Raw genomic sequence first — 21,126 nt, 5'->3', positions numbered from 1 at the left:
TTTCTTAAGACCCATTGCTTGACACCAGTCTGCGTTATGCTGTGCCACATTGGAATGGGTGTTCTATTGCTCAGGGCTTCAAGAAGAGACGGAGTCACACATACTTGCGCACTGAAATTTTAAGACGTGTGGTGATAGTTTAAGAATATGCTCATAGAATATTAAACAAACAGCATACTTTCCGGTGCTGCTGCCGAGAGCCCGTACTTCATTCTCTATTACGTGACATGAATGTTTTGAATTTGTTTTCCCCCCTGTACTGCTGCTTGCAGTCCGTACATAGAAACCTAATTTTCCTAGAAGATTATCTGTCCCAAACCCCGTTTTGTATACAGAAAGTATAGTGAAACTCGTCCACACCTAGAAAGAGAGAGAGTTTCACAGGTCAAACCTATACCATTAATGATAGGAACAATATTTTGTTCTTCTGTAGCATCTTCCATGCGAATCTCAATGCCCTTTACAAACATTAATGACTCAAAATGACCTGTCAAAATAACATTTATTATGATTTCTGTTTTCAGACAGGGGACCTGAGCTACACAATGTCTTGCCCCAGCAAGTTTGTCATAAAGCTAGGAAAGCTTTTGCCGAAAGGTTGTCATGGCCACCGTCAGTTTTGACCCTTCGGAAAAGGCAGCCTGGCTGTAAATGTGAGATCCCTTGGGGTCGCAGCCAGGTAAATATGGTGGGCCTGGTGTAGGTTTAGCGAACAACAATGCAGGCTCCAGACCCGCAGAGAAGAGGCAAATCCTGGCTGGGAAGTTGCAGAAGGGTCGAAGGCCTCCGAAGGGGTCTGTAAGCCCCCTTGGCTCCCCACTACCCTCCCCCCTTTTCAACCACACCACTGAGGCGTGCACCGAGCCTGCACGCAGCTTGGTGGCACCAGACACCTCCCTTTCCCCCTTGGTGACTCCGATCCCGGCCCGGCTGCTCCTCCTCCTGCTCCGCAGTTTGCCTCTCTCCGCAGCCACGGCTGTTTTCAGTCGGTAGCGAAGCGGAGCCGATCCCGAAGCTGGCTCAGTGCGCCCGGAGCTGGAGCGCAGGCGGGCGGGCTAGGTGCGCGCCGCGGGCGCCGCTTGGTGTGGCTGGCCCTGCGGGGAGGAGCGTCAGGGGCAGGCTTCCTCGTCCCCAGCGCCCCCTGCATGGACGGGTGGGCCGCCGCCGCGCCCCCGAGCCCCGCGCCCGAGCCCTAGTGGGACCTCTCCAGCCCAGGGAGGGGCTGCCCAGAAGTTTGGGAGGCGCTCGGGAAAGTTTGCTCCAGGGGGGCCGCGCGCTGCGGTCCGGGGAGGGAGGGTCCCCCTCCACCCCCAGCGGGTCTCTCCAAAGCGCCCGCGGCAGCATGGCGAGGGGGGCAGGTCGGGAGGAGGCCGCCTGGCCGGCTCGCTGCTCCTCCGGCAGCCGGAACCCCCGCTTCCTCTCCCGCTGGAGTCGGGGCAGCGCTTTCCAGCGGCCCCTCTGGCTGGTTTACATGGCGCTTCTCTGGAGGCTCAGCGCGGCCGAGACGGAGTTTTCCATCTTGGATGAAGCGCAAGTTTTAGCAACTCAGATGAAGAAACTTGCCACAGAGGAGCTGGGGGTCGTCACTATGCAGGTACTGTTCCCGCTCCACGCCTCCTCTTCCCCTTGCCCGTTTCTCTTCACTGCCCCCCGTTCTCTTCCCCAGTGTGCGCTCGCTCGCTCTCTCCTGCCTCTGCTCCTCTCTCCCTTCATCCTTTCTGCCTGGTTTTCTTTCTTCTATCTGGCTCCTCTTCTCCCACTTTTCGTTCCCTCTTCCTCTCGCTCCTCTGCTTCATTCCTGTTTGTTCTTTCCATTTTTTTTCTTTGCAAACTTCCCTCCCGTTTGTTCCCCCCCCCCAACCCCCGGTCGCCTTTCTCCACCGCGAGCCCCTCACTTCTGCCCCGATTTGCAGGGAGCCGGTGAGAGCCCTGTGGCTGTGGAGTCACTCCCCCAAGCCCGGCGAGGGGACGCTAGCTCTTGGTGGCCACAGTTTCCCCCACCATGCAGCTTTGCCTGACACACAGAGACCCTCCCGCCCCCGGTCAGTAGGGGTTGTTTTTTGGTGCCATTTGCTGATCAATAATCCCCTGGATCGTTGTGGTTTAGTGCATCGTTGTAAAATCTTGAAACATGACTCCCCTGTTCGAGGCTCTTGCCTCGTGGGGCAGGGATACTTTGTATTTTATGAGGGTCTTGAAACTGGCTATTTTGCATACTTTTGTCTCTTCAGTTTCAGGGACCTGTACCCTTTGTGAGGCAGAGGACAGCTTGATCCTAGATAAATCTTTAGGTGGATTTGATTATTGTTTTAAAACTCAAGAAGCACTTCCTCCTTGCAATTTTTCTGTTTTTTGTTTATATTCATGACTATATACAATTCCTGAAAACTGACCAACAGTGTGTGTGTGTGTATATATATATATATTCTGAGCTCTTAAATTAAGAGTACTAGTACTTTGATTTCACAAGATTCAAAAAGAGGTTTTGAATTGTAAACTTTAGGTTTATTTATAATACAAGCTGTAATTGAAGGTGGATATTTTTAGACTTCTTTAAGTATAGCAATATTTAAAGTTGAATTTAAGTACTAACTTGTTTTGACCAAGGTCCTTCAGGTCCATATACAATTTTAGTTTTTTCATCTCTGAATATCTTTCTTTCTGATGTCAATAAATCAAAAAATGTTCCTTCATGGAAGGACAGGTTTTTTTTTATATATGTGGAATTTACACACAGAGATGATGGGATAGGGAGACCATTCTTTCTGAAGGGAATATGCAATTTGACAAATTTATTATCTTCCTGCATCTCATTTCTTGACATTGTAATTTCTTTCAGTTCAAGGAGGAGAGAGGTGATTAGGAATTATTTGTGTCCTTGCCTTTGTGGTTGCATATTAATGATAGTAAAACTACTGTGATTTCTGTAATCACTGGCTGGAAATGCATAGGATGCTAATAGCTACGTTACAACAATCAACTACAACATGCACACACACAAAAAGTGAAATCAGATCCCAGATGCATTGCAATCCAAGGTATGGGCAATACCAAACGCAGTTTTAAAAGCCTCACAAATTGAGGTGACACTTTTATGCGGTCAGCAGGGGTCCCTCCCCAAATGGCCCTTTATCTTCTCCAAACTGGCTTCATTTTACCACCTTTGAAACATCATTGTGTTGGCTGGCCTCCTAGGGCTGGGGCTTTGTCCAGGAAAATACCAAGCTGCTGCCTTGTCCTTTATGATCAGACATGTATGTAAATGACTTCACTTAACAAGGTAGATAGAAGTAAATTATTAATACAGAGAACATTAAGGAAGTCACTTTTTCTGTCTAGAGAGCTACAGGCATATTTACCCCCTGAAAATTATATATATAAATGGTGGAGCTTCTGGTTAATGGAAATTAAATGAGTATGATCATATTTCTCAACTTATTTCTCCAGTGCAAAAAAACCCTACAACCTTCTTGACAAGTGCTAGCAGCTTCAACACGTGTCTTCTTTGGTTTGTTTTTAGGTTTTCTTTTTTAAAGGCAGCTCACATAAAACATATATGCTCAAAATTATCTTCCATAACGACGACACATCGTGTTGTAGGTAGGCATAAAATGAACCAGGTTCCTCCACAAGAATTGTAGCTGGTCATGGCTGTTGGCTTAGGAAGCAGGCTTGATGCCGGTGTATAGGTATGCAAAATAACAACACTAAATGCTATGCATTTATTGTTACTTGAATCGTGTGAGGCCAAAAGCAATTAATACAGTGAAGCCAATAGTTCACAGGATGAGCCCTAGATTCTTTAAAATATTTTGGCCGTTTTAAGTCCCATCAAGCTAATTTGAACGTTCCCCACTTCCTCCGTACATTTCTACAGCTGTTTCAGATTAAAAACTGGTTGAAAACAAACTTCTCATGATTTTAGAAGCTTCTCTGATGATCTCTTCCTACAGTTGAACAAAAATCTTTATAACATTTCAACTCTTTAAATTTAAGCAGTTAGTCCTCAAAAAGGGCTGCATGCAATTAATACAGAATTATTATCTTTGGTATTTACGTAGTGCTGTTAGTGGGCTATATGGCAGGAGAGCTGTGCCAGTCAACGTGTTCCATGTTCTAAACAGCTGTCACTCTGTGGGCAAAAGATTGTTCTGTATTGCACTATATAGTATAACAATGCGATCAGGTGGTCCTTATAACTGGAAGGCGTTCAGGAACAAATGAGGTTTAACCAAGATGGTCAGGGAAGTAACCCCATGCTCTGGATGCCCCTACATCTCTGATTGCCAGAAGCTGGGACTGCATGATGGGGATAGATCACTTGATAATTGCCTTCTTCTCTTCACTCTCTCTGAAGCATCTGGCACTGGCCACTGTCAGAAGACAGGATACTGGATTAGATGGACTGTTGGTCTGACTCAGTATGGCCGTTCTTATGGGGTTTTGGAAAAAGAGTGAGGGAGCTTTGTGTATCTTAATTGGGAGGTTGCTCTAAGCATAGAGGGTGACATGGAAGAAGGCCCAAAAGCAGGAGTGAGTTAAGGAGACAAAGGAAATGGCTAGGATTAATGCTTGGGCAGAGTAAAGAGAGTGATAGGGAATGTAGGAGGAGATGAGGGACGAGTTGTGGAGAGCCAGGAAAGTAAAGAGGGGAAACTAGTGTAGACACCTAGATAGGATTTTGGGCAGCAGCGTTCAGCGTAGACTGGAGTTGAGAGGAGCTAAAGGTTGCAATGCTTAAGGCATGAAATAAATAGGCTAGGTGTAGTTTGTGGCCAGGTGGGATGGAGAGAGAGAGGGATGGATTTTTATTTTTTGAGAGAGTGAGTGTACATAGAAAAAGAAATGGCAGGATTTGACAAGAACCTGAATGTGAAGAAAGGAGAGAGTGCGAGAGGCGTCGGTGGTGACGCCAAGGTTATGAGCTTTGGTGATGGGAAGGATGGAGTTGGGAGGTAGAGAGCAAGAGGCCTTTGAAGGAACAATAAGTTTAGTGGCTGCATCGAGTCTGAGGTGGCAATGAAATATCCAATGAATGTCAGGCTGCAGTATCAGAGAGGCAGGTGGAAATCCGTAAATAGACTGAAGGCGAGAGGTTGATTTGGTGTATGTGAATCTGGGAAAGTCAGAAGAGGAGAAAACTGAAGGTGGGACCACCAAAAGAGAAAAGGAGGGAGGATGAGGTGAAACCTCCAGAAGAAACGTTAAAGGAGCATCTGGAGAGGTAAGAGAGGAACCAGGAGAGCACTGAGCCTTAGAAGCCCATGAAAGGGGAGGGTATATATAAAAGTCAAAAGGTTGGCGACATGGCTAGTATTATAAACAAAATCTGTCTCCTTGATGCTATATCTACTTCCTCTTAATACAGTTATTACAGCACTAATATGAAGAAAATGTATGTCAAATATTGATAGGAAGACTCATTGTTTTTATGGACTCGTGTTGAAATCCTGTTATATAACATTTACCCTTTATAGTTTATTTTCTAAAAGCAACAAAATCCTATTGGAATGAACGGGATGCGTGCATCTGTGCATAGGAAGAATAATACTGATTCTGCATGGATAGTAAGGATGATAGAGAGTTGTTGCGACAGCATCATTCTGACAGTTGTCTTGGCACTAGTACAACTGTATCTTGTTTGTAGACGGTTAGCTGACAGGCATCAGTGCAGAAGCTGATTTTTTTTTTTACCAAGTTTTATGTCTTTAAACAAAGGTCTATCGCTGTAAGTGTGTTGCTTTCAAATTAGCCTTTGAATGTATAGAATATACCATAAACAATATTGCAAATAAAGATACTTGTAAGAAAAGATAACATGGCTGTGTGATTTCTTGTGTGAGGAGCAGCATTCCGTGGGCAGGTGGGACAGCGGTTTTACATTTATTATTGAATAAATATGTGCCCCCATTACAAATATACTTTGTGGAATATTGTATCACAAGTATTATGTAGAAATATGTTTACCGTATGCCTTTGACAGCACTCTGGGCTAATTCTCTGTTGATGTAGTAATATCTAGCTCTTCTATAGCCCTGTCCATTGGTTGATCTCAAAGTGCTTTACAAAGGAGGGGCAACATTTAACCTTTTGTAAATTGTTTCACCTGTGTAGTCTGTTTCCCCTGTTGCTTGCCCAGGGAGAGGAAAAACTTTTTCAAAGAAATGTGACTGTAAACTCACAGTGGGATTCTGGGGGAAGCATAGTACCTGAAATTACAATTTACTTACTCACCTACTGCTCCCCAAACCAGTAGCTAGACTTCAAGTTGACAAAATCCCTCTGATTTTACTGTGAAATTTTGTTTTGGCAATTCTTCTTCTTTCATATGGCTGGTGCTATTGGGGAGGTGGGTGTAGAGCAGCAATTACAATATGTTTTAGCAATGATGGGTATTCTGAAAACACCTGATGCTTAAACTGGCAATTTAAGTTGTGTGTGTGCTCCAAGTGATTTTAAAATGCGGACATATTACTTTGCATCATTTGGTAGACCATACATTTAATGGACACTATCTTAATGTCACAAGCCACAAAAGATGGTACTTTGCTGAATGAACAGGTTAGTGGGCAAATTTTGTATATTCTCCTGAGTTGTCTGTTCAGTTGGCACTTGGCAGTCATTAAAAAACTACAGGCCCTTTTACATTAAAATTACAACCAAACTGGAGATTGTGCCCTGACCCAGTTCGAACTGAGAACACTGGCCCTTAACTATGTTCTGTTACTTGGCTAATCCCAGATTGGTTTCCCTGCTTCCATTGTCATTGTAGTGTAGATTGCTGGTTGGAAAACTTCAGAAATTTTGACTGGAAAAACAGGACACAATTCTTCTGAAAATTTTGACCATTTTTCAACGGGCACAGGACCCGTGACCTGAATTACCCAATGCCATTGAAAAAGTCAATATTGTAATTCATTCTAACTCAGACTCCTTGACTATAAAATAGAGATATAATACCTACCTCACAGGGTGTTTAGAGGATTAGTGAATGCTTGGTAGAGGAAAATCTATTGTAATTTTGAGTATGTACATAACTTCAAAGCCATGTAGGCCCAGAAGCAAGCAATATGCCCTTAGGATCTAGAATATTTTGACAACTTTCTCATCCCAATCCTTTATGCTTATTGTGCTAGAAGAGTACAATTCTTCCTTTCTCTTCCCCGCCCACCATCTCCAAACATGGGAGCACAGTTGCAAAAAAATGCCTTCCTGACTGCTAAAATGGCAGTCGACTACTCCTAATGACAAAAACAACTACGTTTTTCTATCTTTTAAATTACAGAGCTCTGGTTTCTGATTAACACTGTTAATACTTGCTCAGATGCTGTAGTAACGGGCACAATAGAAAAACCTATGGTATATAGGCTCCTCCAGCTTGATTGGGAAACTATTATACTAGTAGCATGTTTAGCCATATAATGCTTTTCAGTAAAAGCAGGGTGGGACACAGGCCAGGTTGACACACACAAGTGGAATGCTGTCAGTTTTTGATTGTGTGTGGGAGGATATAATGTCACCTTTATTTTGAAGATTACATAACCACTGTTTGTAGTCTGATGCTGTTTTTAGAGTTGTAATAAACTAATAATTCCGGTAACCAGAATTAGCACTTTTCATCCATAAATCTCAAAAGCAAACTTCACAAAAGAGACAGGTATCCAAGGTTGGTGTTGTAGATAACACATTGGACTCAGAACTTAGATCTAGGTGCTGTTTCTGGCTCAACCATAAACTTCCTGAGTGACCTTGGGCAAATCTGTGCCTCTGTTTCCCATCTTTAAAATGGGCATAACAATATTTCTCTACCTCTCACAGGTGTTACAGACATTAATGGTTTTATTTTGTAAGGTGCTCAGATACTAGGGTGATTAGTGCCATGGGAAAATCTGTAAACCATCAATCTACTTTTATGTATTTTTTTTTCTGTTGGCTTCCGGTTGTGGTTTATTGTGCTTGAAAGCCATTTGAGAGACTGAACAAAATAAAAATTAAAAAGTACATGCTGATAAATAGTTTATGAACTACTGTTTTTTCTAAGTATTCAATAGTATACATTATAGTAATTATGGAGTGGAAGCCAGTGGAGTAAAATCTCATCTGTTCTACATGATTACGTCTTGGTTTGCATCCAATCATAACAATCTTTCTAAAGGCTCTGTGAAAGCCCAAGACTGCAGCAGTTTTTCATTCTATTCCACTTGGACTTTTTTGCATGAAACATTTCAAAAAGATATAGTGAGGTCCTGGTGGAAGGGCAGTTAAAATAGTTAAGCTTAGGAGAATGAATCTGAATTTTTAATTAGGCTTTGAGTTGTTTCTTCAAAGTGTCGAGACATCATTAGTGATGTAAGTCTTGTTGCATTAGTGGAGACTGACATTTCACTTCAAACACAGAGAACGCAGCTGTCCTGTGCAGATAAAAGTTGCCAAATGTGATGCAGCAAGGTGGATTGCTAGATAATTAGCTGTCCCACTTTACTGCTGTGTTGAAGAGCCCTGCCAGTCATGGGAGGGAGAAAGGGGGAATTATTAACGGGAGGAAATCCAAGTATGTCATAAAGCAATTTGAAATCTCTCAGCTGTGGCAGGGCTGATAAGACATATGTTAAGGAAACACACAAAGTAAGTACAGTATATGTTAGCCAATTCTTTTTCTTAGCTTAATTCAGCAAAGCAGAAATGGCAAAAGCCTAATGATCCCTACAATATAACAAAGTACTTGCAGTGGTTCCATCAACCTGACCTTGGCACTGGTAGCAAAGAAATTAACATTTATATTTTACATGTCAATTTAAAAAATAAATTTGCAATTTATGAGAGATTCAGAATAGGAAGGAATAACTACAAAATGTAAACTGTCAGTTAAAGTGCATTTGGGGACAAAAGAAATGTTTGGTATCAACATAATTTAAAAAATAATCTGAGTTTAAACAGTATCAAAGTGTTCCATGCAGAGAAATAATGTAATAACATAATAATAATAATAATGTAGGATGTTATGTGTTTGTATGCTTCTTGTGCATAACACACCAGTTCGCTTTCACACACATGGATTCTGCACCCCTTAAAGTTAAGGGGAACTTTGCCATTGATTTCAATGAGCATAGGGTCAGAGCTATATAATAAATAGCTATATCTTTAAAGTAAAATATTTTGCCTCTTTTTATGTGTCTTTCTGAACATAATAAATAATACAATTAAAAACTTAGCCTTAAATACCTTCTTTTGATGTCTCAAAAATTCTACCCTGTGGGTATCAACTAATGGCTGTTCTATCTTCTGATGTATTACACAGTTCCAGTGCTTAATATGATTTTTTTATTACTATTATGCAGTTATGGAAGGACTTGCAAAGGAAAACACTTAGGGCTAGAGCCACAAAAGGACTTAGGTGCCAAACTGCCACTTGAGGGCCTAAATTCCAGAATCAGGCCTTGCTGGGAATCACAAAAACCCTGCTCACCTGCAGCCAAACCCCATAGGTGCCTAAACTCATTCGGGTTTTTCCTGTAAAAGTTCCCTCTGTGCCTACATTTCTGTCTCAGAATGTACACACTGCAGCTCTGTGCCAGCCATCCAGATCCAAAGCCTCAGTGCGATGTACAAGTGGGGGTACGTTCCTTGGCCTAACCTGCCTGCCGTGCCAATCTGGTAGGCTTGTGCCACGGTTGCTTACCGGATTGGGCCCCTATAGAGGAGTTTACGCAAAACGGCCGGTGGAACAGGAGGAGTGCCTCCCTTATAACTTTTAGCCCAGTGGTTAGGTTACTCACCTGGGATGTAGGAGACTCCCCGTTCAAGTCCCTTCTCATCAGGTGAACAGGGATCTGCCACCTCTCAGATGTGTGCACTAGCCACTAGTTTTTAAAATGTTTTGATGTGGGGTTTCTCTCCTGTTGAAGCTATTCCACTGTGAATAAATAATAAAGGAATCAGTGGGCCAGAGAGAGGGAGAGCAAGCGTGAGAATGACTCTGTAGTGTGGTGTATAGAGCAGTCACTTGAGGGTTGAGACCCAGGATCCAGTCCCCTTGTTTCAATGACATTTTCAATTATTTATCCACTGTGGAACAGCTTCAGGAGGAGAGACTGAGCACGTCCTACATCAGAATGGTCCATGACTCGGGCACTCGCCTGAGAGGTGGCAGGACCCTGTTCAAGTCCCTTCTCCCCCTCATGTGGAGGGGGACTTGAGCCATTGGTGTCCCCCCCCCAACCACTGGGTTTAAAGTTACGAGGGAGGTCTGATGTCCTCCACCCTCGCTTCTTGAAAAAAAACATATGGGCTTCTAACACCAAGATCGGGTTTGCACCTGAGCAGAGGGAAGCACCTCTTTGCATCCTGGACTTAGGTGCCTAACTCTTGGAGAGGGGAGGGGCTTAGGACATACCCCTCTCCTCTGCATTTCCTGTTGGCTAGCTTAGGCGAGGAGCCACTTAGCGTTGCTGATTTTTGTGAATCTCATAGTGAGATGCTTCTCCCCATTCACTGTACAGGAATCCTAGGTATGAATCCCATTGATTTTTTTTTTTTTTTTTTAGATGCCTAAAAGTTAGGCGTGGTGACACTCAGTGTTGCGGCACCTGTTTCTTTATGAAACTAGCCTTTAGTAATCTTAACTTCCCTGTAATTTGTTGTAGCGCTATTCCGTATTGTTCAACAGTGAAACTGTTAATAAAAAGTTTGATAGAACAATGTAATGCTAGGCCTTACATTGAAAACAAAGCTTAATAAAGTTCATTAGTAAAAACAAGGTGATACTTATCCAGAACTGGTTGGTGCACCATGGGAGATGTAATCTGCCCGGGGAGTCCCACCCAGTGTGGAGAATGGAGGCATATTGCAACTGAATACAACTCCCATGAGTCATTGCAGCATGATAGCCAAACAGAAACACTTAGTTTCTTGTTTGGGTTTTTTTTTGGAAACTTTTGGGGGTTTTTTTGGTGGTTTTTTTGGGGGGGGGGTGGGCCAGAGGAGGGGGGAAATTTTCCATGGAAAGCAGACACCATTTGTGAAAAAGTTAGTTGTGTAAAAAATCCAATATTCTATCAAAAAACAGATCTGATGAAAAACTTCTAAGCAGCCCTACGCTACGCTGTCCTTATGTGAATTAGGATCAGGAACTTGGTAACCAGTTAGCAGGAGGTGTTTGTATAGTGAGAAGGTTATCTCTCCCTCTACTCACCTCCATGTTGGGAATCCAAGTCCATCCCTCATTTTCCTCAACACTGCTTCTGAGGTCTCTTGGTCTAGGGACTTGGGGTGTCAATTTTTCATGGCCTCTTCTATGGCCCACAGAATCCAGCATTGCCACTAAGACTACATATTGTTTGGCAGAAGAAATTCAAGTTGACTCTTGGAACATGATTATGAATGATACAACTCAGCAGTGGTTAATGCACAGTATGAGGCAAGGCTTAATCAAATCACTTTTCACTACTACCAGTTATAGGCTGACTGCAGAAGATTTTAAGAGTGTATTTGCAAGTATATTTGCACAGCTACAAACAGCTGGCAATAAGACTGCTATCCCCAATTCATACTGATGGGTTTTCCTGCTTCACAGCTCTTAAGCAGAAGTAGCTCATAAGTCTTTGTTTCCAGTAGAACTTGCTTCTTTCTTTGAATGCCCAGTCTTCACTTTGCCTTTGGCCATGACATTAGAAGCTGCAACCACTCTACTAGTTAGAAAACAGAAACCATAATGCCTCTTGAGAGAAGCCACAATTGTATGTCAACCAGCACTTTATAGGGCACTATAACTAGGTCTTTTTATGCTTTCTCCCCTGCCCCCCCATCTTTTTCATATACCCCTAAGACCTAGAAGAAATTTCTGGCTAGCTATATGATCACCACAGATGGGAATTAGGCCAGTGGAAAAGGCTTTAAAATAGACACATTGGGAAGTTCTAGAAGAGGTTTGCAGAGGCTGGAAATCTTCAGCAGTGCTTCTTCCTCCTTTTCCTCTGGTAAGGTTACTGCATGTCTTCCCTTGTACCGTACTGCATTTCTGGAGCATATTTGAGTACTATTCAAAACAGCACCCCTGCCCTGTCATATTAGTCCCCAATATCCAGAATCTAAAGGGCTTCTCTGAGAACTTGGCAAATTTCACTATTATACCTGCATTTTGTCCCCAGCAAATCTGGAGGATAAATGGAGCTGGTCTTCGTATATGGTTTTTAAACAAATCCTAGCTGCAGTCATCCATTTGATCAACATTGCCTTACTTGCTTTGTGTCCAGGTTAATTTTTTTCATGTATGTTTCCTTGCTTAGGTGGGTGAAGTGGCCACTGTCCTCTGCAGCTGTTATTTGTGAATTTTCTCTATAAAATTACATTAGGTTCTGTATGCCAGCTTATCTTCCAAGCACCATCTGGAAGAGTATATGTTCCAACCTTGGTTCACTTTCAAGCTTTGCTTGGATAGACAGAAGTCTTGGCACAACTTCCACAAGATTGAAATAGACACACGCCAACTTTTTTTTTTTTTTGGGGGGGTGGGGGGGGGGAGAGGAAAGATTTCCTGTTTCTGAACCTTCAGATTCAATATTGATTGGTGGAATATAGGCCAACCTCATGATATGACAGTAAACAGTGCCACAAACATGCCAAATAATTCTGGTGCTTTCATGATCCATTTATCTTCAGTTCAGCTTCCCTGTTCTCTCTCTATCTCCAGTAAGTGAAGCATTAGAAGTACTTGCTCCTGATCCATTACCTCAGAAGTAATATGGAACAAAAAAAGTCTGAGGGGAGAGGCACAAAATCCCGAAACTTAACTAGAGTGGGAGCCTGTTGGGGACAAAGCTGGAAACATTTCCAACCCCAGGGAAGATGACAGAGGAAGCAGAGAGAATTTTACATATTGAATAGTGGGAGAAAGAAGAGTAGGAGCAGGTTCATTCAATAACATGAGGCCATCCAGGTCTAATAGTATCCCTTAGGTTTTGGGTGTTGTGTTAGGCTGACAGTGATCACAATTGTTGTTTCACAATCCACATAGTCATCTATCTGTGACTTTTTTATTTTTATTTTTAGGGTCTAGATATTGTGGAGTTGGGTGCCCGCCCTGTAAGTATAGCAGTAAACAGTTGCAAAAGGTAAATCTCTAGTGGGCCCTGCTCTTTCCATTATTGGCTTTTGCTGCTTAGACTTGGATTTCCTTAGAGCCCTTTCCCCTCCCATTTAATTGTTCTTCAGATTCCATTATTGTGTGAAGGAACGATGAGCTTTTCAGCAAGATCAGAAACAGTTTGGGCTCATTTGACTCTATATATGAGGCTCTTCCATTCAGAAATGACCCATCATTGTCCCACCCCCAAAAGTTCATGTAAGGCTACAATAGCTTATTTGTTGAAAATGGGTGCAGCTATATTTGTGGGTCATGAAAGGAGAGGCGTCTTTGAGATAGCTTCACCCCCAGTCTATTGAGGGCTTTATTGCCAGGATGGAGACCTGGAACAGAAGATGAAAGTGAATGGGAAGCCAAAGAGCACCTTGGGTTTGATTCAAAGTCACCCACACAAGCAGGAGAATCTTGACCTCTCCTATTCCAGGGCTTTGTTTACATGAGGAAAATGACCTGGTGGTTTGATGGATGTCAACCATTGATTGTCTAATCACTACTGCTTTCCCCCCCTCACATGTGGTGTCATTTGGGGATGAAAATTGATTGGGTGATAGGGCAAATATAGTCATCATAGTGTTCAACGCCATTTGGGTGGTGATTAGGCCAATATGGAGAGCGTGGCAAATGGCTGTTGTCAGCCATGGGTCATTTTCCTCTTAGAGGTGCTAAGAGGATTAATCCATCACTTTGTGTAATGTACAATTATAAAGTTACTTTGCCAGTCCAGTGATAACAGCAAAAGGCCTCAGACACCTTCACTCACCTACTTCCCCTTCTCAGGGAAGGGAATAGCTCTCCAGTGAAGTGAGATACCAAGGAGGCTGGTTCTTCCAGCAAATTCAGTGTAACGGGTAGTGTATGTGAGATAGTTTGATGTCAAAAACAGTCGATTTAACCCATCATACCACAGCCACAGGTCAGTTCACTCAGGGAGTGAGCACATCCTCGGGAATGCCATCTGCTCAGTAGCATGTGTGTTTGGGGGGGGTGAGTGACAGAGAACTCCATTAAATTGTTGGCATTCATGACCAATATCCTAAACTTGTGTCCTACTAAAAAGCAACAGAGGGTCCTGTGGCACCTTTAAGACTAACAGAAGTTTTGGGAGCATAAGCTTTCGTGGGTAAGAACCTCACTTGCCTTGTCTTGCATCTGAAGAAGTGAGGTTCTTACCCACGAAAGCTTATGCTCCCAATACTTCTGTTAGTCTTAAAGGTGCCACAGGACCCTCTGTTGCTTTTTACAGATTCAGACTAACACGGCTACCCCTCTGATACTTGTGTCCTACTGTAAAAGGTCCAATGAGCAGAGAGCTCCAGTAACAGATGCATTCTGAATTCCCTTGCCCAGGATACAGGTTTTCTCTCCTTTTGATGTTAAACAATTCTCTGGAAAATAGAGATTAACCAAGGGTGATGAGAGTGATGATATTGTGCATGGCGTCATCAAGCTTGATTCCAGAATCTTATCCAGTGTTCCTTAGATTAATTTTGGATTTCTTCACTTTCTTGGTCTGTAACACCAAGAACTCATGTATTTCACCACGATCTTCAGACCCTCTCTCTCGCCTGAGTTTTGAAAGGATGAGATTAACAGAGGAGTTATCGCTCCTTCCTTCCTAAAATTCCACTCCAAACCAGGAGGTGAGCTACCATGGCTTGTAGTGTATGATACATACTAAGTCTTCCTAGTGATGCAACAAGAAGCAGTAGATTATTGGAAACAGGAGAGGTTTCATGTGCTGGACTGGGACTCTGCTGATCTGGGGTCAATTTTTGGCTCCGTCAATGGCTTTGACTCTGCCTGATCATGAGCAAGTCAGTCTCTCTGAGCCTCAGTTTCTGGTGGTGGTCTGTTGATTTTGGAGAACTAAATATTACTTGGAGGAAAAGAGGGGGGCTTATGATGATCTCCCCCTCCCCCGCCGACATGTGAAAGTTGTAAGATGAGATGATGGAAGCATCAAAGACCACCCTGGCTCAGTGGATCAGATGCTGTGACTATTAATTCCTTAAACCTAGGAGGCTGAAAGGGTTGTATATTCTGAGGACTTGGGTCTGGTTCCACTCTCCTATAGCAGAGCTTAATCTGTCAGTCTTGGAATGATGCGCCAAAGATGCCAAAGCAGCATTTTTTAGATAAATTGTGGGTTTTGTATGACATTTCTCCTGAGCTTATTGCTTCTAGATAAAGTATAACAGGTCCCTCTAAAATTTAGAGTTCCGTTCAATGTGATAGTTTCATCTTATTTGGAATAGTGGGAAGAGGGCTCTCAGGAAGGAATAGTTTAAATTGGGTATTCATACACTATATACACTAATGAAACTATGGTCTAGATAGAAGATCATTGAGCCTCCTTGGACATATCTTTTGGCCACAGAATCCCATGTGATGTTTCCAGTGCTAGTCCTTAATTGCTTTTTTTATTCCTTTTGCTATTGACTACCCAACGACTGTCAGGTCTGATGTGGGAATTACTCCCCCAGTCTGGATTGGTGGAGTTGAGCCTCAAAAAAACAACTTACAGAGAAAATTACACTTTCTGGTCCAGACAGGGACATCGGAATAAACACTGGGGACTTTCAGCTTGACAAATTATACAGCAATGTTTATGCTTCTGTTTTTACTATAAATGCCAAAGTCTTTGGTCTGGCATATTTAAAATTAGAAAGTCTGTTGTAGCCAGATGCACAGAATTTCAGTGTTTATTTTAAGAAGCCTTGATTTTCTTTTTAAATTTTAATACTATACGGGGATTAAGGTGGAAAATGAGAATAAATGTTCAAACTTTTAGCTAAGAGGTAAAGAAAAAGCCTGGGTAATTATCACAGAGCATCTAAAAGTATGTAATCAGATGATAAAATTTAGAAATGATACATTAACCATTCCTGGATTGCAGCTTGACAGATAAATCCTTATATGGAGATTTAGGAAACAAAATTCAGGTGTATTTTTCAAAATCAGGAGAATTTTAAAACTCTCAAAGTGTCTGAGATACAGAAAAAAACAATTTTGACTACATGTCATCAATATAAAGGGAAGGGTAACAACCTTTATGTATGCAGTAACATAAAATCCCTCCTGGCCAGAGGTACAGAATCACTTGCCTGTAAGAGGTTAAGAAGCTCAAATAACCTTGTTGGCACCTGACCAAAAGGACCAATAAGGAAAGAAGATACTTTCAAATCGGTGTGTGTGTGTTTCTGTCTGTCTTTGTTTTGTTCCCTCTCTGGACAGAGAGAGAGACCAAGCAGGTAAACCATCTCCTGAAAAGATACCTGAAATTGTATGTCTAAAATTATAGAAATTGTAAGTAAAGGCAAGGAAATGCGTTAGATTATTTTTTGTTTTAGATTGTGAATTTTCCCTATGCGGGAGTTTTATTCCCGTTTTTTGTAACTTTGAAGCTGAGCCTAGAGGGGAATCCTCTGTGTTTTAAATCTTATTTACCCTGTAAAGTTACCTTCCATCCTGATGTTGCAAGTGTGATTCTTTTACTTTTTTTTTTTTAAATAAAATTCTTCTTTTAAGAACCTGATTGATTTTCAGTGTCCTAAAAACCCAGGGGTTTGGTCTGTGCTCACTTTGTAACCACTTGTTTAGTATATTATTCTCAAGCCTCCCCAGGAAAGGGGGTGAAGAGGCTTGGGGGAATATTGTGGGGAAACAGGGACTCCAAGTGGCCTTTTTTCCTGCATATTTGTCTGAATCACTTGGTGATGGCAGCAATACCGTCCAAGGACAAGGAAAGGATTTGTGCCTTGGGGAAGTTTTAACCTAAGCTGGTATAAATAAGCGTAGGGGGTCTTTCATGCGGGTCCCCACATCTGTACCCCAGAGTTCAGAGTGGGGAGGGAACCCTGACACTACATTTTTAGGACATGAAGCTTAAATAGCTGTCTCTTAAGTTGTTTTAAAGTGAATATAAAATTGGTTTTGAAACTTCTTTAATTTTTTTTGTTTTTCCCAGCACAGACTATTAAATAATTTTGATTTTAAAATTATGTAGAATTTATTAAAACCTGAATTTCAAAATAGTTAAAAATATTTTCTTTACCAAAAGAGCTACCTATTATCAGCAGGCAATACATTTCAAGAAGTAGCTGAAAATGCAAATCATACATAATTTAAAACCCTCCAACAAATTATCTTGATGTTTCTGATTAATTTTTTGTTTTAAAAAAATCTGAACTCTTTTGATTTAATTTTCTTCTAATCATCTGTATAGCTCTCTGCTCCCTCTCCCAAATTAAATATTTCAACATTAGCTAGGTAGATAAGAGGCCTAATTATGATCTTGGTTACACACCTGTGTAATTCCATTGACTTCTGAGGGGTTGCTCTTGATTTTCATCAGTGTCAGAGCAGAATCAGGCCTGAAAAACTTAAACAATAAATATTTAATCTCAGGTACAGAATAGAATGCACTGGAAAGATACAGTGTGTATAATTTATATGGAAAAGGCAGTTAATGTTGAGATTTTAATTATGTAAAATCTGCCACTTTGCACATTTATATATGTAACAGAGATTTTCAGTCCTTGGCCACATAAATATACACAGAAATTACAAGGCAAAACACTACATGAAGCAGTGCAGGTATGATACCAATTATTTAAAACCCTTAAGAGACAGCTGTAGTTTTTCTTAAACACTGATACTAGCTTAGAAATTTAAGGTTGAAGTCACACGTAGGAGGTGGGGGTGAGGAAACTGAAATATGAAAATACGAAGCTAAGGTCATTTCAAACTCTGACTTCGGCTTTCAACCCTTACTGATCTCTCATCTGTTTACCAACAGAAATTGTTTGTAAGATGGAGTATCTGTTTAATTGTGTTTATTTGAAAGCAGCCCATAACAACAAAATTGGTGCTAAAATCAACTTGAAATCTGCCGCTCAAGAATGAGTTAAGTGCTTTCAAATACTGCCCCAGAGTTTCACGGCCTATTTCTGTTACTTTACAAGCACACTTTCCTATTTTTTAACATGTTTTTCCCTCCCATGTATGTTTGTGTAAATCTTTCACACAGCAAGAGCTCATTCCCCTTGGTATTGTAGGTGGTTAGCAGAGTTTTTGCAGATCATCTCAGGGCTAGTCTACACTAGGAGTGCTACTCGCCACAGTAACACATCTGGTGAAAACGCTCTATGCCGATGACAGAGAGCTCTCCCGCCGGCATAATAAAACCACCTCTGCGAGAGCGCGGTAGCTATGTTGGTGGGAGAAGCTCTCCCACTGACATAGTGCTGTCCACACCAGTGCTTAGGTCGGTGTAACTTATGTCGCTCGGGGGGTGTCATATTCACGGCCCTGAACGACATAACATATACCTATGTAAGCTGTAGTATAGACAAGCCCTCAGTAACTGCTCTAAGGATCAGTCACTGTTTGTTGAAATCTGAAAAAGGTCTCTCACTCAGTGCCTAATTCACACCATCCTGTTACATATTGCAGAGGTCTCAGAATAACGTATATATTGTTTGCAGTATCCAAACGAACGGGTGAGAGTTAGCAAGTGAGTAAAAAGCCTTCATTCTGAAACTGGCCTTAAGTTTTGTTATGGATGCGTGAAAATAAGAAGGGGTTTTATTTTTCCTCCCTCTTTCTCTTGGAATAAAACTTAATTTAATTTTCATAAGAAGTACGTGTGTGGGGAGAGAAGAGTAAAATCTCAAACTGCTTGGATTTGCACATCCATCACATCACTTATTAACATCAAATAATAGATAAAATCCACCTTTTATTTAAGAAGTGAACTTTTTATGGCTTCCTTATTTGTTTTGTTTAAATGTTCCGACCCAGGCCTAATAGAGCTAAAGTATGAGTGTTGTATATCCTGAGAGCTGCATTCACCAGACATCTATAACGTGTACCTGCTTCTTTAATCCAGTGTAGTTGGGGATCTACGAATTACCATTGCCTTTCTAATTTTATAACAAAGCAGTTACGAGCATATTTTCTGATGGCCAGTAGTTAGCTCTTGGCTTCTGGCCTCTAGCTGGGCATTAGCTGCCATGAAATACTTGGCCATGAAGTTGTTATTGCTGTTACGAACCGTGTGATATTAATGAATGTTCAACTTCATATTTCATTTATTAACAATGCATAGGGTATTTATGGTCTGTCAGCTAAAAGTCAAACTGCTCACTGCCATGGAAACTGCATTATGCTTACTGTATTGATCTTCTCTTAGCAGCTATTGACTGCAGCAGAACTGGCAGAAAAGCACTTCATTCCAAAAATTCTCTTGGCTTTCTAATGTTTTAGTTATCGATCTACACATAGTGAACCTACTATAGTATATTGTTATTAAAACTACTGGATTCAGGCTCACAGTTAAGATACCCCAAATATTATTTTTAAATAGGGCTCTTGCTAGTAATCTGCAATATGAATTAGTGGTCTCTGGGTTAGATATCTCCATGTGAAAGGAAATTAAGTTTGCAAAGTCTAATGCATTTTAAAATAGTCACAACAAGCACTTGCTTACCATTTCTCTAGTACATAAATCTAATTTTGGCAGGTTTCCCCCCCACCCCATATCTATTTATTCAGTAACTTGTTAACTACAAGTGTAGAAAATATATTCCACTAACTGCAACCTCAAATATCCAAAATTAGCTTCTTTATGTATGTCCAAGAGTAGAATATAGGATCTATAAACTAAAAATATAAATTGAAGAGCGCATTATGTTTATACCATGGTATACAAAGTAGGTACTTTAATTTCTTTCAAGGCAGTAGAGGTGCAGGGACAATCTTGACAAAAGTAACTAGGACTAACAGGCATACCTTGGTAAAAGGGAAAGTGTGAAACAGATATGCCATTTTAAAACCTGTTTTGAAGAGTAAGCCTATTGAGTTTGTTCCATTTCAAATGCCAGTGATGACATCTGAATGACTTATTACAGGTTGGAAAAATACATGCTAAAGCTTGGTCCCCATACCATACGATATAGCACTAACTTAAAAAGGAGAGTAATGGTGGTAATTTTGGATCATTTGAAATCATGATGAAAGCTGAAAGCTGCTGCTGCTTCTCACCAAGTTAGAGCTCAGCTGCTTTACTTAAATACTAAGCTCATTGGTGCTTTTGTTCTGTGTTTCTACAACGCCTAGCGCACATTGGGATCCTGCTCCACAACAAACTCCCAAGCACTTCTACATTGCAAATAATAATAATATTCAAACACGTCAAGCGTGAGCTGAGCTGCTGCTGGAGTGGCTTTTTGGGTATGACGTCTATGTGACTGCTACCAAAAAGTGGTTATGAAATACTGGCTTGGCTCTGAAACACCTCCAGTTACTAATTTTAAGCCCTGTTTTTTCTAGTAGTGGATATAAAAATCTTATTGTGTGGTTGATTTAGTGAGTGAGTCCTCAGTTCATAATCTCTTTATAAAAATGTATGCACATTAACAGGAGGTATTTAATAGACACACTGCCTCGATGAAAGAATGCTTTGTGGAACGAAGCTTTTGTGCATTTCTGGATCTCTCAGCAATTCCTGTGGAGCTTCCCAAGTCTCACTGACACAGAATGGCAGAGGAAAAGACCTTCTCACTTTAAGCCTGAATGGAGAATAATGGCTGGGGGGGGGGAATGGGAGTGGGGGAGGGGAATCAGTTGCTTTGGAATGCAGAGATGATTGGTATTGGAACTCATGATCTGAGCATTTAACACTTTTAGTCCTTCCTACCCCCAACTGGGGCTTTGCATTTACAATGAGGCTCATGCTATCCCTGAAGTAAAAGTTTCTGAGGGGTAGCCATGTCAGTCTGTATCAGCAAAAACAACGAGGAGTCCTTGTGGCACCTTGAGACTAGCAAATTTATTAGGGAATAAGCTTTGAAAGCTTATGCCCAAATAAATTTGTTAGTCTCTAAAGTGACACAAGGACTCCTCGTTGTTTTTGAAGTAAAAGTGGTTTGCTGTCTAAGTCAACAATAGCAGCTTCTTATCCCAGTCAGTTGAGAGAACTTTTC

At 41.5% G+C, this 21,126-nt stretch overlaps 1 protein-coding gene across 1 annotated transcript in view; it reads left to right on the top strand.

Annotated features, from left to right (window-relative positions):
• Positions 1 to 942: 942 nt before the first annotated feature.
• LOC112115974 (VWFA and cache domain-containing protein 1) overlaps positions 943 to 21,126 on the top strand; it is a 194,665-nt gene continuing 174,481 nt past the window's right edge. Inside the window, exon 1 of the mRNA XM_026656018.2 lies at positions 943 to 1,594. Within this exon, the coding sequence (XP_026511803.1) occupies positions 1,343 to 1,594 (252 nt within the window). The 5' untranslated portion in view covers positions 943 to 1,342. The remainder of the gene's footprint in view (positions 1,595 to 21,126) is intronic.

The sequence above is a fragment of the Terrapene carolina genome, unplaced genomic scaffold, assembly GCF_002925995.2.
Source record: "Terrapene carolina triunguis isolate 2854851 unplaced genomic scaffold, T_m_triunguis-2.0 Scaffold211, whole genome shotgun sequence".
Classification (NCBI taxonomy): domain Eukaryota; kingdom Metazoa; phylum Chordata; order Testudines; family Emydidae; genus Terrapene; species Terrapene triunguis.
The sequence above is the reverse complement of the archived record's forward strand: the minus strand, read 5'-3'. Positions and strand labels throughout refer to the sequence as shown.